Here is a 25,578-nt window from a genome sequence, read left to right on the forward strand (position 1 = left end):
CCTACCCTCACAAATTTAAGATGATTGACCGTAAGTTCGGTAAATTTTCATGGATTCCCGCAATCAACTACTACAAAGGCAAAGTGGTCCCCGCACTAACATATGGCATGATGCCACGATTAACATGCCCAGCTCAATTTGGCCAAAGCTGGAAGGTTACATTTGGAAGACGACTCTGGGCTTACCGAACTATATCTCGATCGCAGCCGTCAGAAGAGAGCTAGGTCTACTCTCGCTGGGTGCAACGGTTAGTCTCTCCTCTCTGGCTATTTTCAGAAAGACTCTGAACCAAGACGGTCTGCCAATTTTTAACATCCTCGGCAAAGAGCTGGAATCAACAAAATGTAAGGAGATTAAGAAGTGGATTATCTGCCAAGAAAAGAAATTGGAAGAATTGGCATGCACTACAGAGGATCTGAAATGCAACCCACAAAGAGTGTACCAAAAAATGAAAAACCAAGATTGGATCACCACAGGCGAGCAAACCACAGCGATCAAATCCCTAAAACACCTTCCACCAACATACAACAGGCTTAAAGTTCCGCTGGCCTATTGCGTAAAATTCCCTCACAGAAAGCTCCGAAGCTATTTCCTAAGAGTATGACGGAACTTGCTCCACGCCACAGAAATCATGGGGATAAGAAGTCAGGCCAGTGTAACCACATGTAGACTGTCAACTTGAGGACGCGACAGAAACAGTTCGCCATCTTCTGTTAAACTGCCACATTCTCAACGTCGAGTGTTTAGCCTATCTGGAACCCCTATGGCCTAATTCTGTCTTGGTAGAAGATACATGGTGGTGCCGCCTTATTTCTGGGGAAAAAGCATGCTGGGCTGTAGCGGCATGCAAACTACTGGAAGCCGCCTTCATAAAAATAAACGCCAAAGAATCCTCCTAACAAGCCCGACCCTAAGGATCCAATAAGAGATTAAAAAGTATCATAAATGCCGCAGTGTAGATCGGCTTTTTCTTTTGACTTTGCGTCGCACCTAGAGTTCTTGGGCTCGCTCAGCCCGTATAAACATTCAAACAACTCTGAACCTCTTGAAACTGCTCGCGTGAGCATGTGTATGTACACGAAAACAGAAATACATGTGAATTTACTTTATTTGATTTTCTTCCTTGTAAAAATCATTTGATTATACACAAGTAAATAATTTTTTTTTAAAAAAATGTAAGAAATCTAGTGTATAGAATACACTATGCAAAAAGTCCAGCTTCAGAATCAAGCAATTTAAATAATACTCTTCTGCATGGTACACCCAAATACTTACACGAAGAAATTGACCGTATTCAGAGAAAATATTTTGGATGTGAAAGTCACTTACAACATAGTAGCAACAATTCTGCACATAGCAACCTTCTATTCAACAAATACAGAAAAGAAATACTAAAATTTAAAAGGGCATCGGCTGAAGTACCAAACCATGTGTGTGTGTGTTGCCGGAGAACATTTTACAAAAGGAACACAAAAAATATAGACGTAGCATACAAAATAGAAAACAATGAAGATTCTAAATGGTTTGAATTAGCGGTCTACCTTTTAACAGAAAACAAATATGAACTAACTGAATGCCTAATATGTTGCAGTTACTGCACTACAAAATTAGACAACAACCACACTCTTCATGTGCTATTACAAATAATTTGGAAGTGTTCCCACTACCAAAAATCCTGCAACAACTCAATTTGTACGAGAGCATCATAATTCAAAAAGTTCACCCATTTCAAGCAATTATACGCCTTCATCCAAAAACAGCAAAATTACCTCCCTCTGAATTGGTGAAAGGCATTTGTGGCAAAGTATTTTATTTGCCATTAGATCTCACCAAAAATGTACACACTCTAGGAGTGCAACGTTCAATAGAGCATTCTTTAATAGTCTTGGTAAATGGTGTACCGACAAAAGAATTTGGGAACAACTGGTGGATTTAAATAAAGTTAGACAAGCATTGCAATATCTAAAAGACAATAACGAGTACTACAAGGAAATTAATATTGAAGAAAGCTTAAGGGAAACAACTGAAATCATTCAAAAGCCATCAAAACCTGGACAATTTGAACTTCTGGATCCTGTTACAGTATCCACTCTTTTGGACCAGTACACAATTCATCCATTGCATTCCAATGAAAGCATAGATGATGCACTAGAAACTTACCAAATGCGACAAACCAAAGGTTCACCAATGAGTATATGGGAAAAAAGTATAGAAGCACGTGCTTTTCCACTGCTATTTCCTACTGGCAAAGGTGGAAGATACGATGATAGACCCACTCAGATTGGGGCATCAGAATACCGCTCACGACGAATGTATTCGCAAGATCCTAGATTTAGACAAAATGTGTAATACATATTCCACCTACTCTATGAAAGTGAATTAGCAACGCCATGCTACGGAGTTGCACACATTTTGAAATCTGGAACACACTTTCAAAACATGTCAGCTACGCAGTTATTACAAAAAGTACAGGAAAAAGATGAGGTTTTACAATCAAGTATAACAAATTTGTTTGCAAACATGCGTGGTACAAAGGAATACTGGTTCCGATAGCACAGAGACGTGCGTTGTATGATCAGAAACCTTGGACCACCGACTTGGTTTGTTACACTAAGTTGTGCAGAATATGCATGGGAAGATTTACATGAGATCCTACACATAGCAAACAGCAACAAAAACATAGATGTATTAACACCTGGAGAACTTTGCACTCTAGATCCAGTGAATGTGTCAAGATATTTCCATCATCGTTTCATTGCCATGCTACACTTTATTTGCAATAAAACTGTTCCCCCCCCCCTTTTGGAGAAAAGAATATCAAGCGAGAGGAGCACCACATATTCACATGCTGTTATGGATCAAGGGTGCACCTAAATGTAGTCACGACAGTGATAGCACTGTTTTGCAGTTTATCCAAAAATATATCACTTGTGAAATCCCTTCACAACAGACACAGAGTTGCATGGGCAGATTTTACAATTTCAAAGACACAAATGTGGCAAATATTGTCGCCGCAAATACAAAAACAAAGGTAAATACTACACCAAATTCTGCTTTGGTTTCCCTAGACCAGTTACAGAAACAAGTGAAGTAAACAACTTCATGTCTTCAGTTCGACATAGTGTTAAAGGTAAATCACCTAAGAACACATATTACATAAAAAGAACAGAACAATCAAAATATATCAATGATTATAATGCAATCATTGCCCTCTTATGGAATGCAAACATAGATGTGCAGTACATTGTAGACAATTCCACTGCTGTTGCACAATATGTTACAGCCTACTTAACAAAAGCAGAAAAAACAGAGCTTCAAGACCTCTGGGATGACCTAGCATTAGACAAAACATCACAGAAATTGTACAGCCTAGGCATAAAAATGCTCTCGCATAGAGAATGTGGCTTCTATGAAGCAGCAGATCGTTTAACCGGTACTGCTTTGTATGGAAAATCAGACAACATATTATGGCTAAGTCTTGGTCCTGCTAAATCTAGGAAAAGAGTGCTGAAATCAAATGAGGACATAGAAACAATTGCCAGAAATGATCCCAACAGCCAAGACATTCTAAAAAACAATTTACTGGACACATACTATCCAAACGGGAGTAGCACTTTAGAAAGCATGTGTCTATACCACATAGCTCAAAACTTTGCATACAACAATAATATAAAACCCGATGAAAGCAAATGTAGATAGAGTGACCGATTGTGAAGGGAGCTTAGTGAAACGTACCATACAAAGCTTAATTAATCATGTAAAATTGTCATTAAAAACTCCTCAACAGAAAGAACTATATTGCATGTCTCTGTTACAACTTTTTTAAACCATGGAGAAAAGAGGAAGACATACTAGATAACTATGACTGCTATGAAGATGCTTTCAAAGCAAATGAAAGCGCTATCACCGATGCGAACTTTACACAGTACAAAACAATGTTACACAATGAGCAGCAACAGGAAGAAGAACTTCAGGCCCAACTAGATAAGGACTCTTCCGACAGTAGTCAACCTTCTGTAACAGGAAGTCAAGAACCACTAGGACAACCACTAATCGCAAATGAGGCAGAAGTAGCTATGGCAGAAGTAGAAAACACCATGTATCAGTATCAAGAAAATACAGAAGACTTAACTGTACAACAAGCAAAACTTAACAAAGATCAGCGCACCATTTTTGAAGACGTAACAAAACAAATTGTACATGGTGTACAACACGAAAATAAAGAATGTAACTGCCAAAATTACAAACCTATACTGCTGTACGTGAGTGGTGAAGCTGGATCAGGAAAAACAAAATCATCAGCAAGTTTCCTCAACAATTGACAAACAAACAGTCAGCTGTTGTAACGGCCCCCACAGGTTTAGCTCCCTACAACATAGGGGGTGTCACTTTACACCGATTACTACTGCTTCCAGTAGAGCATCAAAATAAATTAGACTATTACAAACTTTCTGCAGAAGCTGCAATGGAAGTACGCAGAGTATTGAAACAAATGAAAATGCTACTAATAGATGAAGTGAGCATGGTCTCCAACCTAATGTTGGCTTTGATTCACCTCGGATTGCAGGAAGTACTTAAAAATAACAATGAAGAACTCTTTGCAGGGAAGCACATTATCGTTTTCGGAGATGTTCTACAATTGACACCAGTGAAAGGTGAACCCATTTTTGAAACCTCAGGCCACAAACTGTTGGCAGCATAGGAAATGTCAACCTTTGGCAACATTTCCAATACAGAGAATTAACAGAGAACATGCGGCAATCTGCAGATCTCACTTATGCCAACATCTTGAAAAGTATTAGTTGGTGTAGTTCGGCCATGCTCCCAAAACGCTACGTCCTCCCCACAACCATCTTAATGATGTTACATAGTACAAGTGTACCTATAGCTGTGATATGCTGCAGTAGTTTGTAGCCACAGGCTACAGACGTGAGTATGAGGCCATAGATTTATCAATGAATGGGTATACAGTATATAAAATCCATAGGTGCTTACAACTGCAGTGCGTATTACTTTGTTCAAATACTCTACATCCTGGCCACTACCACCACACCATATGACATCCATTGGGGCACATAACACCACGTACAAATGTGCGTACAAATTTGGTGACAATCCGTCCAGTAGTTTCCTTTAAAACGACCAATGAATGTCTCAAAAAATTAGTGATATCTATGTCCGCTCCGTGGTCACACTTCCCTGTTCGCTCCGCGGACAAGATACCGATTGACCAGGGGGGGTGGCGTCATGACCGCGGACACGCAACGTCTTCGCCGATCGGCTGCAGAGAGCCGTGATGTGTCTCAGAATGTGTGGCTGCGGACGAAATCTTGGATCCAAAGACAGCGCGGTCGCCACCTAAGGCGAAATTCTGTTTCGGAAACTGTTTTGCTGTCCTACAGTGCATGGGGAGGTTCACAGAGTAAGAGATGGGTTTAATAGTGTTCTTGTTTGGGCGGCAGTTGTTAATGATGTATTCGCCATGTGAAGTGCTGGTTTGGAAACTACTTTGATGTGCTACAGTGCTTGGGAAGGTTCAGAGTATGAGATGTGTGAAATAATGTACTTGTTTGGGCGGCAGGTGTCAATGATGCATTGTCTATGCCCGCCTTGTTCGCGATGTTTGTACGTGCAGAAAATGAGGGGTCTCGTAAGGGTAATATTTCAGTCCGTGCTGTGTACAGGCACCTTGAAACTGTTCTAAGGACACGCGTGGTGTTAGCGACCATTGAAATTGAGTAAATGTCGTTATTATATTATTTTGCCCTATGGGTGTGCCATTTAATAGGACGCTGCCATGGGTGTGACATGCTGCGGTGGTGGTGGCCAGGGCCTAGAGTCTTGGATGCATGGCTGTAGGCCGTAGGCCGAAGGCCATACTTCCAAGACTCTAGGCCCTGGCCCCAACCACCACAGCATGTCACACCCACGGATACACCTGTACTATTGATTGTCGATTAGATGGTTGTGGGGAGTGTGTACAGTCTTGGGTGCATGGCCGAAGTGAGGCATACCACACCTATGGATATACCGGTACTTACACACATCACTCAGGTGGTTGTGGGCAGGATGCAGAGTTTTGGATGCATGGCTGCAGGCCGTACGTCCTACTCCTAAAACTGTAGGCCCTGCCCAGAATCACCACATCATATTACAGGAATGCATTCACCCGTGCTATAGCTTAGTAGTCTGATGGTTCTGGGGAGGGTGTACAGTCTTGGGTGCATGCCCAAAGGCCATGCACCCAGAAACGACCTTGTAAGCAGTGCAGTTATAAGCCAATGTACACCCTTACGTTCAAATATGTATGGACATATATCGAAATCTCTAGGTCCTGCCCACAACCACTGCAGCATATCACACAGGCACGTTAGTGGCTGTGTTGTTATGGTGAAGTTGCTGTTTCCATAAGAAGAGCACTTTTTGGGTGCCTTACAACTACACTCCCCTTGGACGATTCCTCACCAAAGTTTGCAAAATAAATATATCGGACACTTTATATTTCTTTGGAACGTTTGTTTATGTTTAGGCCAGGGGTGGGAGAAATTATAAGGGCAGGGGGGTTCTCAAAACATCTCTTTTCTCCTTAGACTGAATGGGGGAAAAAGTTTGTGCCCACTAACATGTGCCGCTTTCCATGATTGGTTGTGAAACAGTGTCAAGTACGTCAGCTTTGTTCAGTCCCCCTGCTATCTTTTATTAATGTTTTGGTGTATGCGGACATCGCCAGAACCACATTCAAAACAATGCAGCATTGCACTGGTCACACTTATGTAATAATACTTCAGAAGGTCACCTTTCAGAGGGTTGGCATGGGATGTGGGAGCACAAACTGAAAAACTCATACGTTTAAATGCAAGTTCGTGTTCACTGTACCACTGCCAATTAGAGCGCATGGGTTGAAAGGTTTTTGGAATAATATTGCCGTCAGACTGGCGTTCTAAGTTTTGAAAACTAAGGCCACCATATGCACGGTTTGCTGGAAACAGCGACTCTGCAGGTGTATGCGAGTAGCGGGTCTCATAATTGCATTTCAATATGTTGTTGCAAACTAGGAATTTTTGTGCCTTGGGAGTGAAGGTCACACGGGTTGCTTTTTGGGTTGGACGCTCAACACACCCGCGCAACTGAGTTACTGTATAAGGGGCTTTTGTTTTTTGACCTTGAGCGAAACTGAAACCTTACAAGAAATTCAAGGAATGATAGGGTTGAAAAAAATAGCAATTGATAAGGTTATGTTTTAAAAAGTTTGTTAGGGACATGCAATATCAGTCCACGAGGATTCTTTGATGCAAATACATTGCTGTCTGACTTACGGAAACAGAATGGAGGCAGTAAATATTATGTAAGTTTACTTTTGCCCACTCTACATCGAATCACCCCTTATTTTTACATTACCAAAACTTTAATTGAGCCCATATAACCGCTGTATTATGTTTCTGCGCTGTTACATTTTTCCTGTAATATTGCCAAGTGAACAGGTTTCCCATTTGTAGGGGATGAGTACACTCATCCTTGTTTAGCATTACTATTTATTAGTTGCAACGTTATGTTTGTGCACATAGGTTTGTGCATCACTTTTCACGTATTTGTGGTCTTGTTTGCAATCACGAGACGTAATCTTTCTTGTACTGTACATTATTTTTGCTTTTATAACTACACCATCGTCTTTCTGTGTAGTTGCTATATTTTTTTTCTTTTACGGCGCATGCAGATTCTCGCCGTTTGTACACTGTTCCTATAGTTACACATGGTCATTAGAAACATTTCAGTAAAATGTCATGTTTCAACACTTACATTTCTGTATTACTTTGGCAATTTTTGTGTCTTTTTTGAGATATTGTTGGTAAAGTACTGACACGTAATTTTTGTTACATTTTGCCCCCAGGTACATATTGCTGTATTATCCGCGTCATGGCTTTCAGATGCCAAGTGAGGGCTTTTTTTCGGCCGTCAAATACAACTGCTCGTGAGTGGTTTCCTGTGCATAACAATTATGTGGGACGATACCCTAAGCCCGCTTTGTCCGTATGCTGAACTCGTTACTCGAAGCAACATTACACCATGTATGGTGCTGTAGGCTCAAGGTTATGACGCCTTCTTGGAAATAACTGTGGAAACAAAGCGCCTGCTTTATCAAAGTACTCATAATTTTTGTATGCAAAAAAAGGAACAAGTTACTTACCTGTAACTGTTGTTCTCCAGCACGGGTCTGGCATGGATTCACATGCTCATGAATATTCCCCGTCGTCAGGCTGGGAATCCTCGGTAAAGAAAAAACCAGTATCAGTTTCGTTTCTGATCTGTCTTTCGTAGTAGTAACCAATCACTGGTCTCTGCGTCATACTGACCACAGCCAATGACTGCCCTCTACCTAAGCCCCGCCTCTGGCAGCCATCTTCAGATTTGGAAGCACGTGAAGTGGCAGTATGACCAAGTGAAGAGCCGCAGAGGGGTAGGCGGGAGGGTTCGCATGGGAATCCATGTCAGACCCATGCTGGAGAACAACAGTTACAGGTAAGTAACTTGTTCCTTCTCCAGCATGGGGTCTGGCATGGATTCACATGCTCATGAATAAAGAATACATAGCAGTACACACATGCACAACCACGGGAGGTGGCAAAGGCTCAACATTAAGCATTACATCAAACTCAACATCAAGCAATCTTACCTCCTCACCAGGCTCACCTCAGGCGAACAGGTGGCGCAGCAGTGCTTGGCCGACCCTGGACTCCTCCCTGGAATCCCGATCGACGCAGTAGAATTTCGTGAAGGTGTGCGTCGACCTCCACGTAGCAGCCCTGCATATGTCCAGCAGGGGTACACCAGAAAGGAACGCCGTGGTAGCTGCGATTGCTCTGGTGGAATGGGCTCTCGGACGGCCAGGCAGCGGTCGGTTTGCTAACCGATGACAGTACATGATACAGCCGGAGAGCCATCTGGAAATGGAAGCCTTCGAGAGAGCCTTCCCCTGATTGACAGGTCCAAAGTTCACAAAGAGTTGTGACGTCTTCCGAAAACACTTCGTGCGGTCCACGTAGAACTTCAGCGCTCTAGCCACATCCAGCGAGTGCAAAATCCTCTCAGCCGGCGACGAAGGCGACGGGAAAAACACAGGCAACACCAAGGGTTCGTTGAGGTGGAAGTCCGACGGCACCTTGGGCATGAAGGAGGGGTGCGTCCTGAGCACCACCCTCGTGTCGTGAAAAGTCAAGTATGGCGGCTTGCAAGATAGGGCCTGGATCTCTCCCACTCATCGTGCGGAGGTGATGGCCACAAGAAACAATGTTTTCCACGACAGAAACTTCAACGGGGCCGAGTGCAGAGGCTCGAACGGAGGTCCCATGAGCTTGGTCAGCACCACGTTGAGCTCCCACGCCGGGGCCGGAGCCTTCACCGGCGGGAACGATCTGAACAGTCCCTTCATGAACTCTTTCACCAGACGATGAGACCACAAGGACGTCCGCCCCGTGGTTTTGGTGTATCGGGAGATCGCAGCAAGATGAATCTTGATGGACGCGTGTGCCAGTCCAGCCTTGGCCAGCGTCAACAGGTACGGCAGCACTTGGGGAGCCATAATCCTTAGAGGGTTAATCTTCTGTGCGTGGCACCAGACAGAGAACCTCTTCCATTTGTGTCCGTAGCATTTAAGAGTCGAGGACGCCCTGGCCTTTGCAAGAACCTCTCTGCAGTCGGCCGGTATGTCGTATCCTCCAAACTCTAGCGCTGCAGGAGCCAGGCCTGCAAGTTCAGCGACTTCGGGTCGTGGTGGAGGATGTCGCCTCCTTCCCTGGAGAGCAGATCCGCGTCCACTGGCAGCTTGATTGACGGGGACGCTGACAAGTCCAGAAGGTCCGGGAACCATATCTGCCTCGGCCACGCAGGTGCGATGAGGATCATCCTGCACTGTGACCTCTTGAGCTGGTTGATGAGCCGGATCAGCAGTGGCAGAGGAGGGAACGCGTATAGGAACAGGCCTTCCCAGGGGAACGAGAAAGCATCGCCCATGCTCCTCGGCTGGGGAAACCTGCTGGCGAACCTCCGGCACTTGGAGTTCGTCGCCGTCGCGAACAGGTCGATCTGGGGTGTGCCCCAACGTCGGAAGAGGCGATCCACTAGATACTGCCGTAGTTCCCACTCGTGGCACGAGCGCAGCTCCCTGCTGAGTGAGTCGGCAATGGTGTTTTTTATCCTTGCCAGATGAAACGGCACCAGAAACATCCTTTGGGCGACGGCCCAATGCCACAGGTCCTGCGCCTCCTTGGACAGTGCTGGGGACCTGGTTCCGCCCTGTTTCCTGATGTAAAACATGGTGGTGGTGTTGTCGGTGAAGATCCTCACCACCTTGCCCTTGAGGGACGGAAGGAAGGACCTGAGGGCCCAAAACACTGCACGGAGCTCCAGGACGTTGATATGGAGGGACTTCTCCGTCGGGAGCCAAAGGCCTCTCGCGTGCAGATTTACGGTGTGCGCTACCCACCCTTCCAGGGAGGCATCCGTGGTCACTGTCTCCTGGTGGCCTGGGGTCTGGAAGTCCATGCCCGCCGTCAGATGCGCGCGGGTGCCCCACCACCGGATCGCTCGTCGGAAACTCTCGTCGAGTGTGATCCTCTCCTCGAAGTTGCCCGTCGTTTGGATCCAGCGCACGTCCAGGAACTCCTGCAACGGGCGCATCCGGAGCCTGCACATGGAAATGAGGTAGATGCACGAAGACATCATTCCGAGGAGGGACTTGATGGACCTCACCTTGGCCGCGTCGGCAACCAACATCCGCTGTACCTTGCCCAGGATGGCCCTGATCCTTTCCTCCGACGGGGAGGCCAGAAGGGACACTGTGTCGAGCTTCGCTCCCAGAAACAGTGCGTCTTGCGCGGGTACCAGGTGGGACTTGGCGTAGTTCATGGAGAATCCCAGGTCCGTGAGAAGTTGGACGGTCCTTGCCGTGTGCTCCACGGCGAGCTCCCTCGTCTTGGCTCGGATGAGCCAGTCGTCCAGGTAGGGGTAGACGTGGATCCCCTCTCGGCGCAGCTGTGCCACCACTGGTGCAAGGCACTTGGTGAACACCCTGGGCGCCGACCGCAGACCGAAGGGAAGGGCTCTGAACTGATAGTGACGCCCTTGGAGCACGAACCTGAGAAATTTTCGGTGCCCCTTTAGGATGGGAATATGGAAGTAGGTATCCTCCAAATCCAACGACGACAGGAAGTCGCCCTCCTCCGTGCTGGAGGGTGACCATCCGGAACTTCTGCGCCTTGATGAACTTGTTCAGCCGTCGTAGGTCTAGGATGGGGCGCCATCCTCCCGTCTTCTTCTTCACGAGGAAGTATCTTGAGTAAACTCCGGAGCCCCGAAGCCTCTTTGGGACGAGTTTGATGGCGCCCTTCCTGAGCATCGCCTTTACCTCCCGGAGAAGCTGAGGGACGTGAAGCTCTTTCCTGGCCACAGGGGGGACGCGCGAGCACCTTCTTTGAAACTCGAGCGCGTGGCCCTGGGCCAGGGCGTCCAGCACCCAACGGTCGGTGGAGATGGACTCCCACACGCTGACGAAGCTCGCCAGCCGGCCTCCCACCGGGGTGCTTCAGTGGGGGCCCGACCCCACGGCCGGTTCAATCCTGCTTAGACGAGGCTTTGCCGCCTTGACCTCCTTGGCGACGACGGCGGGGTCCGCCTGACTTGCCTCGTCCCCTGTAAGCTTCTTGAGACGATGAACGGGCCGCTAGACGGTAGGTGGAAAATCCGCCGCCGGAACCTTTGGAGGCACCCTTGCCTCCGCCGCTCCGAAAGGGCGGCCGCCGTTGCTGGAGAACCCCGAGAGCCTGGGCCGTCTCCGTTTTAATGGCTTGAAGGGAATCTTCCACTGTTTTCCCAAACAGGTTGTTCCCATCGAACGGCATGTCCAGGACTCTGGTCTGTTAGTCTTGACGGAAGTCAGTAGCCCTGAGCCATCCACGCCGCCTAAGGCACACGCCGTTGCCCAACTGGCGAAATCCAGTGTCGGCGATGTCCGTCGCAATCGTGATGGCGTGGTCCGACGCCACCTCACCTTCCTGTAAGATCTCCAGGGCATCCGCCCTCTTGTCGTCCGGTAGGAAGTCCAGCAGGGGAGCCAGTTTGTACCACAGCTCCCTGTCGTAGCGGGCTACGATAGCCAAGGCGTTGGCCGCCTTAATCGTCGTCGCTGCAGACGAGATGACCCTGCGCCCCATCGTGTCCAATTTCTTTCCCTCGTCGTCCGGCGGGGAAGTCGACGTGGAGGCTGCACCCCCCCCCCGCTTTCTTCCTGGCCGCCGCGGAGACGACGGAGTCCGGGGTAGGCTGTGCCCGGAGGTACAAGGGGGCCGCGTCCGGGACCCGGTACTTCTTCTCGTACCGGTCTCTTCTAGCCAGCGTCGTGGATGGGTTCTTGAGGAGGCAAGGCCCTCATCCCAAATATCGTCCAGCAGAGGTACCAAGAGGACCGTCTTCCTCTTGGCCTCGCGCCGCTGATAAAGGAAGCCTTCCTTCCTTCTTCTCCTCAGGGCAGAGCTTGAAGAGCTCGGACGCCCTGGCGATCATGGAGTGAAAAGATCCAATCTCGTCGGGCGGGGAAGCCCGGGTGGGAGGTGACGACGGCAGATCCTCGTCGTACACCTCGTCGTCCGTACCCGTCGCGGCCGTGTCAGTCCCCGTGTCATCCCCTCGAGTCGTGGACGGGGAGAAGGGCTGAACGGGGCGCGACGGCTGAAATGGAGGTGGAGGGTGAATCCTTCTTTTCTTAGGAGGGGGGCTGCCCGAAGGGCCTGGTTCCGGGTCCCCCGACGGGATCTCCACTGGCAACGGCAGTCTAGTCCTTATCTCTGAGCATAAGGACTGTATAGCCAACAAAATGGCCGCCGAGTTGTCTTGCGGCGCTGGTAGAGGGGAGTCCGACGGCGGTCAGGGGCCCCGTCGGTACCCTCGACGATGTTGTTGTCTCCTGCGTCGGGATCCCTCCCGACGGGCTGGTCTTCTTCCACGCCAACGCCGTGGCTTAAGACCTCGACCAGTTCTTCCTCAGAGGTTGAGGCCGAATCCACGACGACCTCCTGCCCCCCCCCTTTTTCTTCTCCGTCAGAGGTTTCACGGGGGTCCTGTTGATGGGCATAAAAGAGGACTCCCTCCGCGGTGGCAGGGAGAATCTGAGCCCCGAGGTCGCCACCACTGGTGTAGCCTCCACAGGCTGAGCCAGGGCCGCCGCGACTGTCTCGATAGAGGCCTTGGCCGGATGGATTAAGGCTTTCACCACCTTAGGTGCGCTCACCGCCTTCTCCTTGGGGGGGGGACACTGCCTCGCTCCCCCTCTGCCTTAGAGCTCGACCGGGGCCTCTCCAGGAGCTTCGCCGGATGCTCGGCCTTCCTCTTACCCGACCCAGAGCGTTGGCTCGTGGTTGATGGTGCCGGGGAGGGTGCGCCCTGCCTGGCGCCCGTAGAGCCCGATCGTTCGGCGCTCCTGGTGCCAGCGGACTCGCGGTGCTTGGCTTTGTGTTGGACCCCCGTCGCCGGGGCGTCCTCAAAGGTCTTAGAAGACCGCTCGGATTTCTTCCTCCTTTTCTCGCCGGACGGGCTCTTCCCTTCCAGCCAGTTGGCGAGACGTTGATGGCGGTCCTTCATGGTCCGCTCCGACATGTTGCCGCAAAACGCACAGTCCTTCTCCACGTGCGTCTTGTCCTCATGTAGGCAGTAAAGACAAAAGGAGTGTTCGTCTTCCTTAAAGACATTCTGTAGCTGGCATCCAGGGCAGACCCTGAACAGCTTTCCGGGCGTCGAGCTTCCCTTCTCCTGGGCCATGACCGAGATGGGCCTGAGAAACTTCTGGAATCCTCCAAAAGCATAGCTCGACGAATCTTCACCCTTGAGGGGAGTAGACGAATCCGACACGGGTCCCCGTTGATCGGATGGAGAGTCGGTGGAGCTTGAGGCTTTTTTGACCGAAAAAAACAAAGTTTTTTGAGAAAAACGTGAAAATAGCACTAACGCTCGAGAGCAATAGCACGAGGATCCCAACACATGAACGTGCAGTAAAAATCTGAAGATGGCTGCCAGAGGCGGGGCTTAGGTAGAGGGCAGTCATTGGCTGTGGTCAGTATAACGCAGAGACCAGTGATTGGTTACTACTACGAAAGACAGATCAGAAACGAAACTGATACTGGTTTTTTCTTTACCGAGGATTCCCAGCCTGACGACGGGGAATATTCATGAGCATGTGAATCCATGCCAGACCCCATGCTGGAGAAACAACGTGTTCTTCATCTTTAACATTTGCAATGCCGCTCTTTCAACCATTGTTAACATTGAAATGAAAATGGGATTACTCCGATGATCTCTGACAGTTTGTTGTAAAATAAACCTACTTTACAAACTCTAAAACGTTTACGTTTTCTTTTACAATCCACTCTATTATTTGCAAATGTAACATATTAGTTTGTACGTCGCTGTATGTTTATTTACAGATTCTGCGTCAGGTCATGTATTTGTGTTTTTTGCCGACTACCATTGAAAGGGAAGAGGGAGTATGTATGAAATAACTGCATTCCCTTTCTACGGTGGCCATCTTGAAAAAGGATTTTGTTTTGTAATCTGACCCGACAAAGCTGCCCCAGATTATAACAAGTAATCCTCCTTTTTAGTAGCAATCGTTACTGCGTTGCAAATTTAGACTATTACTGGCAAACATCATTGTGTCTATGTATTTTACTGACAAATATGCAGTACTTGGAGTGTATGCAATTTTTTTGTTTAGAAGGGCAATTTGCGAACGGCAATAAACAAAGAGCCAACCAACGGTAATATGGGTTGGCAGATGTACGGCGACAAATTTTGTACGTTTCTTATTTGCAATGCAGCGGCACTGTTTCTTATGCTTCTTCATTACAGCAGTGACATTCAATACAAAACATTTTTATTCCCAAGACTTTATACATAAAATGACGTACTAAAAACCCGTAAAATTCACTCAAAAAAACTTTAAGGGAACATTATGGTTAAGTTGCCCTACCAAAAACCTGTGCACTTTACTAAAACAACTTTTCAACCGTGCCATTATGGTTCGCAGTAAATTCGCCAGTTATGGTAGGCTATGCGACCAGAACTGCCTGCATCACTGTGCACTGCTAACACTAACACCCAGGACATCAAAGATGACATCACAAACGTCATTGATGACATCACGTGTAGCCCCTTCGTTTTTCTCACTGCCACATCTAGGCCAGGCGGTTTTATTTATGACAGTCGGAAACTTAACTTTCAAAAGGCATTACATTTATAGATATTGCTATTCTCAAATGTTTTTGCAATACTTTCCCTACATTTTAATCGCATCTTCTGATGTACATATATAGGGGAAGAAGCAGGCCTGATACAAAGCTATCATTTAGGTGTGTGCATACAATCATATACATTATACACAGTTGCTAATGATACTGCCTTTTGTTTGCTTACTGTACTCTCCATATATAAGCCCCATATTTGTATACATTGTAGTCTATTTATGTTTTGTGTGTATTACCAGAGATATGTAGTAAGTGATGCATTATTAGCAACTTAGTACGTTTCACAAACCAGAAAAGTCTGATACAGAAGCATTCATCGTTTTACTATTCAAATTTGCAAAGTGCAAATTTAGCACCTCTATGGGGTATGCTGCACCCAATACCTACATTTCTGTATGTGTAGGTTCCTGTACTTGAAAGAACACTGCAATGGAATTTAAATTACAACTCTACATTGCTTGATGAAGTATGTAGATTATTAGATATGTCCTGATTACCCCTGATATTCTTTTGCCAAAATTATATTCACAACCCCTTGTCTGTAAAGTAATTACACATGTGATGTGATCAGTGATGTCATTAATGACATTTGTGATGTCATCTTTGATGTCCTGGGTGTTAGTGTTAGCAGTGCACAGTGATGCGGGCAGTTCTGGTTACTTAGCCTACCATAACTGGCCAATTTCAGGTTTTTTTGGTTCTACTGTGAACCATAATGGCACGGTTGAAAAGTTTTTTAATAAAGTGCACAGGTTTTTGGTAGGGCAACTTAACCATAACGTTCCCTTAAAGTTTTTTTGAGTGAATATATATATATATATATATATATATATATATATATATATTCATACACACACACACACAGACACACACCTACACACTGCACGGCCTGTGGTAGTGGCCGTGTAGTTATGGTTAAATTGCTTAACCTATAGTAAGAGCACTTTTGGGGTGGCTTATAACTCCCCCCTGCCCCCAGACGAATCCTGACAAAACTTTGCAAAAAAAAAAAAAAAAAATGTAAAATGGCCCTGTCATATTGATTCTGAAGTTTTGTGAAGTTTCATCTGGGGGATGAGGGGCAAAATTATACGGGGGGGGGGCAAAATGTGTGGTTTTCCCATAGACGCAAAACCATTTTGCTCACGCCTACAGCACAAACCGCTGGACGGATTATCACCAAATTTGCAGCAGGAGCAGCGGCTTGGTCCTGAAAGTGTGCTTTTGTAAATTTGATGTAAATCTGTTCAGTAGTTTTTTTTAAAACGGCCAAAATGTGGGGAAAAAAAAAAGTTTGTGATATCTGGGTTCGGTTTGTGAACTCACTTCCCTGTTCGGTCCACGGACGGACCTCCGATTGGTCCAGATGGCACTGTGATGTCCACGGACATCGATGTACCTGCTGATTGGATGGTGAAAAGCGTGAGGTGAGTCATATTTTTGGGAAACACCCACCATGTTGGATTCTCAGACGGCGCTCGTTGTCCGCAAACATCACGGTAAAACATATTAAAAAAACACAACATTGCACTTGTAAAACTAATGAAACAATCTGAGGAGGTGAGGGGTGACGAGGATGGGTTGGGATATGGCCAAAAGCCAAAAACTAGCGTTTTCTCAACTCGGACGTCAGCAAACTGTCCGGATTTTTGGGGTCAGCCCTGTGATGTTCGAATATCTCAGATGTTCAGGGATGGCTTATAACTTTGGCGCCACTCAACGAAACTGCTTGATCATTCTACACTTGATCCTGAATGGTTCTGCAAAGTTTGGTGCCGTTTTGCCAAGAGGGAGCAAAAGTAGAGCGGGGGGTGGGTTCCCAAAATATTTGAAAGGCTTACACATTTGGTGCCATTTCATAAATCGGCACAAATGTTTGCAAAAAGATCTTAGACCCAGAATTGAATGAATTTGAAAATGTTGGTGGGATTTTGTCAAGAGGGGGCAAAATTAGAGGGGGTTTGGGGGAGTCTCAACATTTTTCGATGCCTTATACCTTTGTTGCCATTTCACGAATGTGCATACAAGTTTGCAGAAAGATTATAGACCAACACTGAATACAAGTAAGAATGGATTTTGTCAAGTGGGGGCTAAATTATATGACGATTTTATATATGTATATTTTGACACTTTTCAAAAAATAAAACATGGACAGATTTGCAGCAAACTCGTGCAAGGAGCATTGGCAAGGACCTGAAAGCATAGTTTTGCACATGGGCCTGTGTTTTATTTTTCGAAAAGTGTCATAATATAGGTACAAAAAATAGTTATGTACCTTGGTGACTGAGGTATAGCCTGTGGCCATCGGCAGTCGCCAGATGTTCCAGTCATGGCCCGAGGCCATGACCTGGACAATCTGGCTACTGTCCATGACCCACAAGGGATCAGCAATGGGGTTAAAGTGGGCATGGCCACCTGGAACCGGCTATGTGGTAAAGTTTTTCAAATTGGTATGGGTTTGAATGGGAGAAACAAATCTGCTTGTGGCTACAGCTCGAAGTACTGGACAGGATTGAAGCAAACATTTGCGAGGAGCATCAGCAAGGACCTCAAAGCATGGTTTTGCTAATCTGTGCTGCGTTTTATTTTTTCTAAAGGGTCAAAATGTAAGTACAAAAACTGGTGATATAACTTTGGTGGCTGGGCAATGGGCCTGGCCCTGAGCAAGGACATGTGTAGTCTGATTTGCTTATTGGGGCATGCAGCATGGCCGAAGCCCTAGGATTGAATGGGAAAAATATTTCTGCTTGCGGCTGCAGCCCGAAGTGCTGCGCAGGATTGCATCAAACTTGCGCAAAGAGCATCTGCAAGGATCTGAAAGCATGCTTTTGCAAATATGTCCTGTGTTTTACTTTTTTCAAAGTTTTGACATTTGTGATGTCATCTTTGTTGTCCTGGGTGTTCTTATCAGTAGTGCATGGAAGTAGCGCGAGTTATGGTTGCTTAGCTTACAATAACTGGCGAATTTCAAGGGTTTTCTTGGTAATGTAATTTCTTCATTTAAATAAAGGTGCATCACAAGGGTTAAAAGATTGACATTGGTGACAATCATGGTGGATCAAAAACAAAAAACCTCTCACCCATCTGGGTTAAAAATGCCACGTTTTCCGCTCTCTACTCAAGCTTCTTCAGGCTTAGTACTCTTACAGTTCTTTTGTTTGCCAGTTTTTAAAACCAAACCTTGCGCCACTTTAGGCCCCTACTCTGTAAACCTGATAGTGTTCACCGAGTGGTGTATGCTGACAATGCAGCCATTTTGTAGTGAATGAGTTCCTTTAAATTGTCTAATCACTTTGCATTGTCAAATGAGACAACATCATTCTTGAAATAGATGTTACATCATAAATAAACAAAGTGGGCATTTCATGGCGCATAGTTTGTCTGATTTCATTTGTAAGTAAGCCAAACATATTATGCAAGTGCTAGATTTCTATGCATATAATGCAGTTGCTGCTCGTTTAAATACCTATAGCTGTTACTGCCTGGACCTCCATGAGCTAGTGGGACTACAAGAGAACACACAATCAGAATAGGGAACAAAGTATGCATCAGGTTGCCAAAAGGTTGTCCAGATATAGTGATCCATGCAGAGTGATCAAAGTTGGGCTACCTTCTATTGTATTATATTTGGTTGTTTATATAGCGCTCTTTCTCAACTTGTGTGGCCCCTGCGCTTTTCTGGTAGGAACGCCCTCTGTGACCGTAGTCAATGTGGTGAAAAATTCGAAGGGGTTTAGTTTAGGAGATACCGATGTGCATTTTGCCAGTCTAGGAATTAGGTGGCTGGCTAGGCTCGACTAAGCAGCCCAAACAGAGGCCAGGCACGTGGGTGGGTGCTGTTGGTGGATTGCGATAGAATGCTATTGTATGGAGAGTCGATGTGTGGCCAGCTATACAGAGTTCCTTTCGGATTGTAATCGCTGTATGCTAGTGGTAGAGATGTCGAGGTAAGTTAGGTGTTTCAGTCCGGACGGCTAAGTTTGTTGCTAGACAGGATGTGCTTAGCCAGAGGAGTAGTCTATGGTGCATGGTTGCATGGCTGTGCCTGCGGCCTGTGTCCACACTAGTGGTGTGTGTACACATACCATGGGCTTGGAAGTTATTTGGCTGGAGGTTTCACAATGTAATAGGCCGAGAAGGAGACTAAAGCTAAATTTGGGATTCCCGTATAGCTGGAGAGGGGTCTAGTTTTCACGCTACAATAGGTTTCAAAATATAATAGGCCGAGATGGGGGCTATACCTAGATTTGAGAACCCTGCAAAGTGGGAGAGAGGCATACATTTCACAGTGCAGTTTGAGTACGAGAGAGAAAAGAGCTAGAGAACACAGTAGTCCTGTCTAAATGCAATGCGAGCCAACACTCGCCGTTTGCGGTAGCTCTGGCAATGTCTAACATTCACAATCCTGTCTGGTTGTTAAGCTGGTTAGTTTCGACATCCTGGCCAGAAGGATTTTGAGAGTAAGTAGAGTGGCAGAGCTTCCAGAGTACAGTGATTGCTGTACTCCCCCACCCATGCCACATCTACCTGGGTAGTTCCTGCTGGTTGACGGCTGGTCACTGGCTTCCCCTGCTGACGCCTGCAGACACACCTTGGAGACGCCAATGTAGGAGCCACCCTTTGCCTCGGGGCCCTTAGCCACAGGGGCTGATGGGCAGAGGGCTGCCAAGGTCAGGTCCAGTTTAAGGAGAGGTGGGCCAATATGGGCCAGGGGGAGGGTGCGGGAGGCGGGACATACAATGGAGAAGCTGGGACGCAGCAATTGAGCCCGCGAGGCTCATGCAACACTAGGCAGCACCAAGATGGTACGTGGGGCAGGGGGACCACACACACAACGCTCACCTGCTTGCCAGCTGGAAAATGGACCAGGGAGCGGGTGTACCGAAGGTTGGGCCCTCTCCAATACACACAGTGGAAAAGGCCAATAGGACCAGGGGGAGGGTGCAGGAGGCGGGACATACAGTGGGGAAACTGGGACATGGCTATCGAGACCGTGAGGCGCCTGCAACACTATGCAGCGCCAAGATGGTACAGGGGGTGGGGGCAAGGGAACCACACAAAACGCTCACCTACTTCCAGCTGGAAAAATGGCACAGGGAGCTGGTGTACTGAGGGTGAGGCCCTCTCCAATACACATAGTGGAAAAGGCCAATAGGGGACAGGGGGAGGGCGCGGGAGGCAGGTCATACAGTGGGGAAGCTGGGACACGGCAATCGAGCCAGCGAGGCTCACGCAACACTAGGCAGCACCAAGATGGTACAGGGGCGACAAGGGGGACCACACACACAATGCTCACCTGCTTGCCAGCTGGAAAAATGGCACAGGGAGCGGGTGTACCGAGGGTTAGGCCTTCTCCAATACACACAGTGGAAAAGGCTAATAGGGACCAGGGGGAGGGTGCGGGAGACAGGACATACAGTGGGGAAGCTGGGATGCGGCTATCGAGTCCGCGCGGCTCACACAACCCTAGGCAGCACCAATATGGTACAGGGGGCAGAGGGACCACACACACAACGCTCACCTGCTTGCCAGACTATGTGAAGAGAATGGAATGCAGGACTTGTTGAAAGGGCTGCCTTGGCAGGAGCAAGAAATGAGTGTTCCATGGCTTACACACCTACCACTGATGAGACGTCTGTAGCTGACAAGATCAGGGCAAGACAACAAAAGGATAGATTTTGACCGTGGGGTCTTATTTAATTTTCCTACTCATTCCCTTCTGTTATTTCGTCTTTTGGAGAAAGGAGGCCTCCGATGGCCTCAGGGCAGGCCTTCTCTTTTCCAATCAGAAGATTTTAATAGTAGACAAGTACGGGAATCCTTGAATTGAGCTACCATGAAGGATCAGCACCCAATCATCATATTATGTGGAGAAACGAAGGGCCAGATTCATGAAAAGGAGTCCACTTGTGTATGCCATGCAGGCACATGCAAGTAGACAAAATGCCAAGTTGACATGTTTTGATGGATTGACTAGCCTATAGCTGCCTGTGCAAAAAGATGTGCACAGCCAGATTACATTTAGTTAACCAGCAAATCCACAGCATAAGGGCGGGGGGCATGCAGAAGGAGTTGCTTACTCAGATGAAAGTTCCTCCAGATTTAAAACGGGAAGCACTTTGATCTGCTGAAGATGTGTGCCTTTTCTCCAGCACCTTGCCTCGCATGTCACAGGACAGAGGCTGGGAATGTGTCTTCCAGGACTCTGCACACATTGGACTACCTATGATGCATATGCTAATGCAAGCAAAGCATGTGTTTCCATCTTTCCATTTTACATTTCCATGATGCATATGCTAATGCAAGCAAAGCATGTGTTTCCATCTTTCCATTTTACATTTCCACCGCCCTTAAAATGCAATTCAGTTTATGTCTCACTGGAGCTATATTGGCATACATCTATTAGGTGCACGTGGGGCAAGGCCAGCGTGTGTGGCAGGAAGTGGCTGCACCTTTATTCGCACCACATTGTTTTGGCAAATGGAAACATTTTTGATGTAAAGGTAATCAATGCAAAACCTGTACATCTCCAACAAACAACCAAGAAAAGTGAAGCCCAACCAGTAAGAAGCTGCTCAATACCTTGTAAAGCTGCCGCTCTGGCAGTAGCTCAGCTTGAGATCGGAGCCCATTGCATCTGTGCAGTATGAATAAAGGGCTCTAATTACTTCAAGGAATACATCAGCAACTACCTGTGGCCCTGCAATGAAAAAAGATCACAAATTGAGGAGAGGAGTTGTTTCTGTGGCGAAATCTGTGTCAAGGGGCTGTCACGCCTTGGGAGAAAAAAAAACACATGGTCTTAAAGGCAATAGCTTATCTGAGAAAGAAAAAAGTGATATCATTTAAAACGTTTGCCACCAAACGCCACAGCATCAGGCAACCTAAACTCCAGTCAGCACCAGCAGAGATTTAAATATTTAGCTCTAGAAACGTATGAACCTAGGGTCGGCCCACACCTGCAAACCTCAAGTGCACATCCACCACATACTTGTAGTTTTGTTTTATTAAGCACCCCACCTAGCTGTAGAGCAAGCGAGCCTTGCACAGGGATTGGGGTGATAATGATTAGGAGTAGTGGTACAGAGATATGAAGGGGTTCCAGACTAGGTACATAGTTGTGAAAGCTGGGGGCAGTTCAAGGAGGAGGAAAGAGGTAAGAGGGGCAGTTTTGTGGAGTGTTTATCCGTGCTGCAGAAGACATTTCTTTAAGAGGCGAGTGATCAGCTCCTTTTGGAGGGATGTTGCTCAAGATCAGTTGGGGAACTGTTGGCGAAGACTTGTCTTCAGGTGTTCTACTTCATGCAGTTCAACGTGTGTGGAGTATGGTTATGGGATGGCTCCTGGTGCTGCATTGGCTGGATAACGAGTTACTCTACCCCTTAGGGTGGTGATTTGTAAGTAACTGCCTTTATGTGATGCTGCAGGTTTCAACGCTGATGCCATGAGATCAGAAAAATAAGGGTGGAGTGTGGTGTAGTTTTCTTTGTTTAGCTCTATGGCAAGGGACTTCGATGTGTGTAGTGCTCCCGTCTAAGGAGATGTCAGGGAAGGCAAACAGGCAGGCATTTCCATTGTCCAGGTGAGAGAGAACAAGACAGGAAGGGGAGAAGGGTTGTCACAATCCTCCAGAGGTGTGGCTGCAGCTGGGAAGATTCTGGGAGGCTGACTGTCCACTAATGGACAGACACCTCCAAGTTTGAATGTTACAAAGTCCCTTAATGAAGGGCTGGTTTAATCCCCAGCCTGAGTTATGGATGTAAGGAGACCGGAAACAAGTCGGCTCTAGCTTGCCTCTGGCTGTTACATGTTGCTCTAAAGTCTAAACCTTTCAGTGGAATATATACTTAATGTTAATCATTACCGATCTACAATTCAGTATGTTTGCTTGGAGGAATAATTGTGCTTCATGATGGGTGGCAGATGTAGATGTATTCTGGTTGTGGATGAGCAAATATGTAAAAGGTTGGCAAATTGGCTATGTAAGCACGGGTGTGGTGTGTGTGTGGGGAACACCTTACCTTTGTGTAGTAATACAGAGGTGAAGACAAGTGCGATTCAAAAACACTTCAAAACCACTAATCTGTACATTCAGCGATCACAGACTTTTCAGCAATTTCCAAACATGTGCCTAAATGCAAATAATATTGCTCTGCAGTTTTGGAATCTATGCAAATTACAGACCTACTTCATTATTTGGCTCCATTGCAACATGGCTCCTTATATCCGAGTACCAGTTTCATGGTCAATAAAAACTAACCTTAAATTGAAAGTGTTTTATATAAATAGTGATTGTCTTGTGCCAAGTTCAGATATTTCGTCTTTTACTGCAACATGTGCAATAAAATAAAAAAAAGTGAAACATATAATCCTGGATGAAACATTTAGCACTGTTATGCTGTTCCTATTGCACACTAAAATCCACTATCCTCCTACTAAAATTAATAAATCGCCAGATGTTCTGCCCATTTGTTTACATTAATACCTGGATACATTTTACCACCGGAGGTTAAAAAATGCACCATGTCCCACGTCTGATCACTGGGTACATATTCCATAGTAAGTGGGAACTGGGATGTTACCCTGTTTTGCAATACCAGTGGAAATATTAATTATAGCACAGGACTAGAAGGGTAGCCATGTGAAGCCCAAACAGTTCAAACATTTCTGCTGGCCTTTTGCTAAATACAGTTCTGAGTTTGACTTTGCCACACATTATAGCATTATTTGCACGCTTGTCATTCTAGATTAACCTTCCTTTAAAACACCTGCAAAGTGAAAAATAACAATGACCAAAAAACACAATGACCTTTACCTATCTCTGGTTTATCCAGAAGACTTATGAGGATCCGGAATGGTTTCAGATACGTATGCTGTCCCTGTTCCTGGTCATAACTGGATATCTTCTTATGCAAAATTTCAATCACAGCCTGCAAAAAAATAAATATATGGAGGTGATACGGTTTGTGATTTTTTTGTTACAGAATTTCTGTATTAAGCTCACTTAGTAGTATTCCATGACACATGACGACTAAGGTTTGCAGAAAGCTGGTTATCGCACTTCCTCTAGGTTGTGTGATGAATCCAATGCAGCCATCACGGATTCCCCAGCGATAACCTCCTACCATGTGGCCAAGAGACAGCAGCCGCTACCTGATCCTGGGGGTGGATATATGGGGGAGGATCACATGGGAGGAGACAACCACTGGGGAGATGTCCTGGCTTCATTGGATGAGCTGCGGTATCCCCCCCAAAGCGCCAAGAAAACCCTTTTCAGTTCTAGTTTTCCTTCATGTAGAACTGATCTTCCATATGGAATCATTGAGAAAGACTCTCCAAGGACTATTTATCAGGAAACATCAATGGACTTTAATTACCACAACCACCAAAGCACTAAGATGAGGAGGATGAAGGAATCGATGCAAAGCAGCAGGAGCATCAATCTCAATGAGTGTGCTAGTTAGGTGAAAACCCCTCTGCACGGTCCCCTAAAAATGGTAACCCAACTATGAGAGAGAGCTCAGGAGAAGATGTGGCATCTCCATTGTCGGTGGGCAGAAGCAGAAGGCACGGGCTGGTGTGCAGAAGCTGGAGGCCTGAGCCAGTGTGCAGAAGCTGGAGGCCCGAGCCGGTGCAATCCAGCTCGCCAGCAGAGAAGGAGAGTAACAGTGTGAGCAAAGTGTGTCCTTTGAGATGCCAGGAACCGCAAGAGGATTTCTGGGCGTCCGGCAGCTGGGAGAAGCAGCGTTATCCTTACGGGGAGCTGAAAGGATGCAGTCGTGCAGGAGCGGAGCTGCGAGGGAAGCCACAGAGATGTCAGAGCCACCCAAAGTGGGAAGCAAGCGGTAAATGTATGCAGTGAAAGTTTAAGCAAGACCGAAGATGCTACATCGGGCCGGTGAGTCAGCCAGAGCAGAGCGGCGACCCTGCAGTGTTTTGGGGACCATGCCAAAGAGGTTATGAAAACTGAAGTAATAAGAAGACTGTATCTGAATTAAAAAGGGCAGAGTGCCAACCCGAACTCCAATAAGAAATAAATGTATGGAAAGCAAAGGTGGGGAAGCTTAAAAGAACAGTGAAACAAGTAGGTATACCAAGCAAAGAAAGGTATATGCTGCTTGGAGTTAAAAATATAAGAAGAGTAGTCCTGAGAAGCATACACCAGGCAGTTGAATATATAAGAAGGAAGTACACCCGGCAATTTAAAGCACAAAAGACGTCCTAACAGGGGAGTATAACAGGCAAATTGCAACACTACAAAGAGGGTCAAGCAAATACAGTATTTGTTAAA

The 25,578-nt window shown here is 46.5% G+C and overlaps 1 protein-coding gene across 3 annotated transcripts in view; it reads right to left on the reverse strand.

Moving 5' to 3' along the window:
- The window catches only part of DOP1B (DOP1 leucine zipper like protein B), a 1,145,257-nt gene that overhangs the window by 625,568 nt on the left and 494,111 nt on the right, over positions 1-25,578 (reverse strand). For all 3 annotated transcript variants that reach the window (XM_069636119.1, XM_069636117.1, XM_069636118.1), the window contains exons 9-10: positions 24,103-24,217; positions 21,870-21,987 (exon numbers count right to left, since the gene is read on the reverse strand). In XM_069636119.1, coding sequence (XP_069492220.1) covers positions 21,870-21,987; positions 24,103-24,217 — 233 coding nt within the window. The remainder of the gene's footprint in view (positions 1-21,869; positions 21,988-24,102; positions 24,218-25,578) is intronic.

This window comes from Ambystoma mexicanum, chromosome 7p, assembly GCF_040938575.1.
Source record: "Ambystoma mexicanum isolate Mex_15411 chromosome 7p, UKY_AmexF1_1, whole genome shotgun sequence".
Classification (NCBI taxonomy): domain Eukaryota; kingdom Metazoa; phylum Chordata; class Amphibia; order Caudata; family Ambystomatidae; genus Ambystoma; species Ambystoma mexicanum.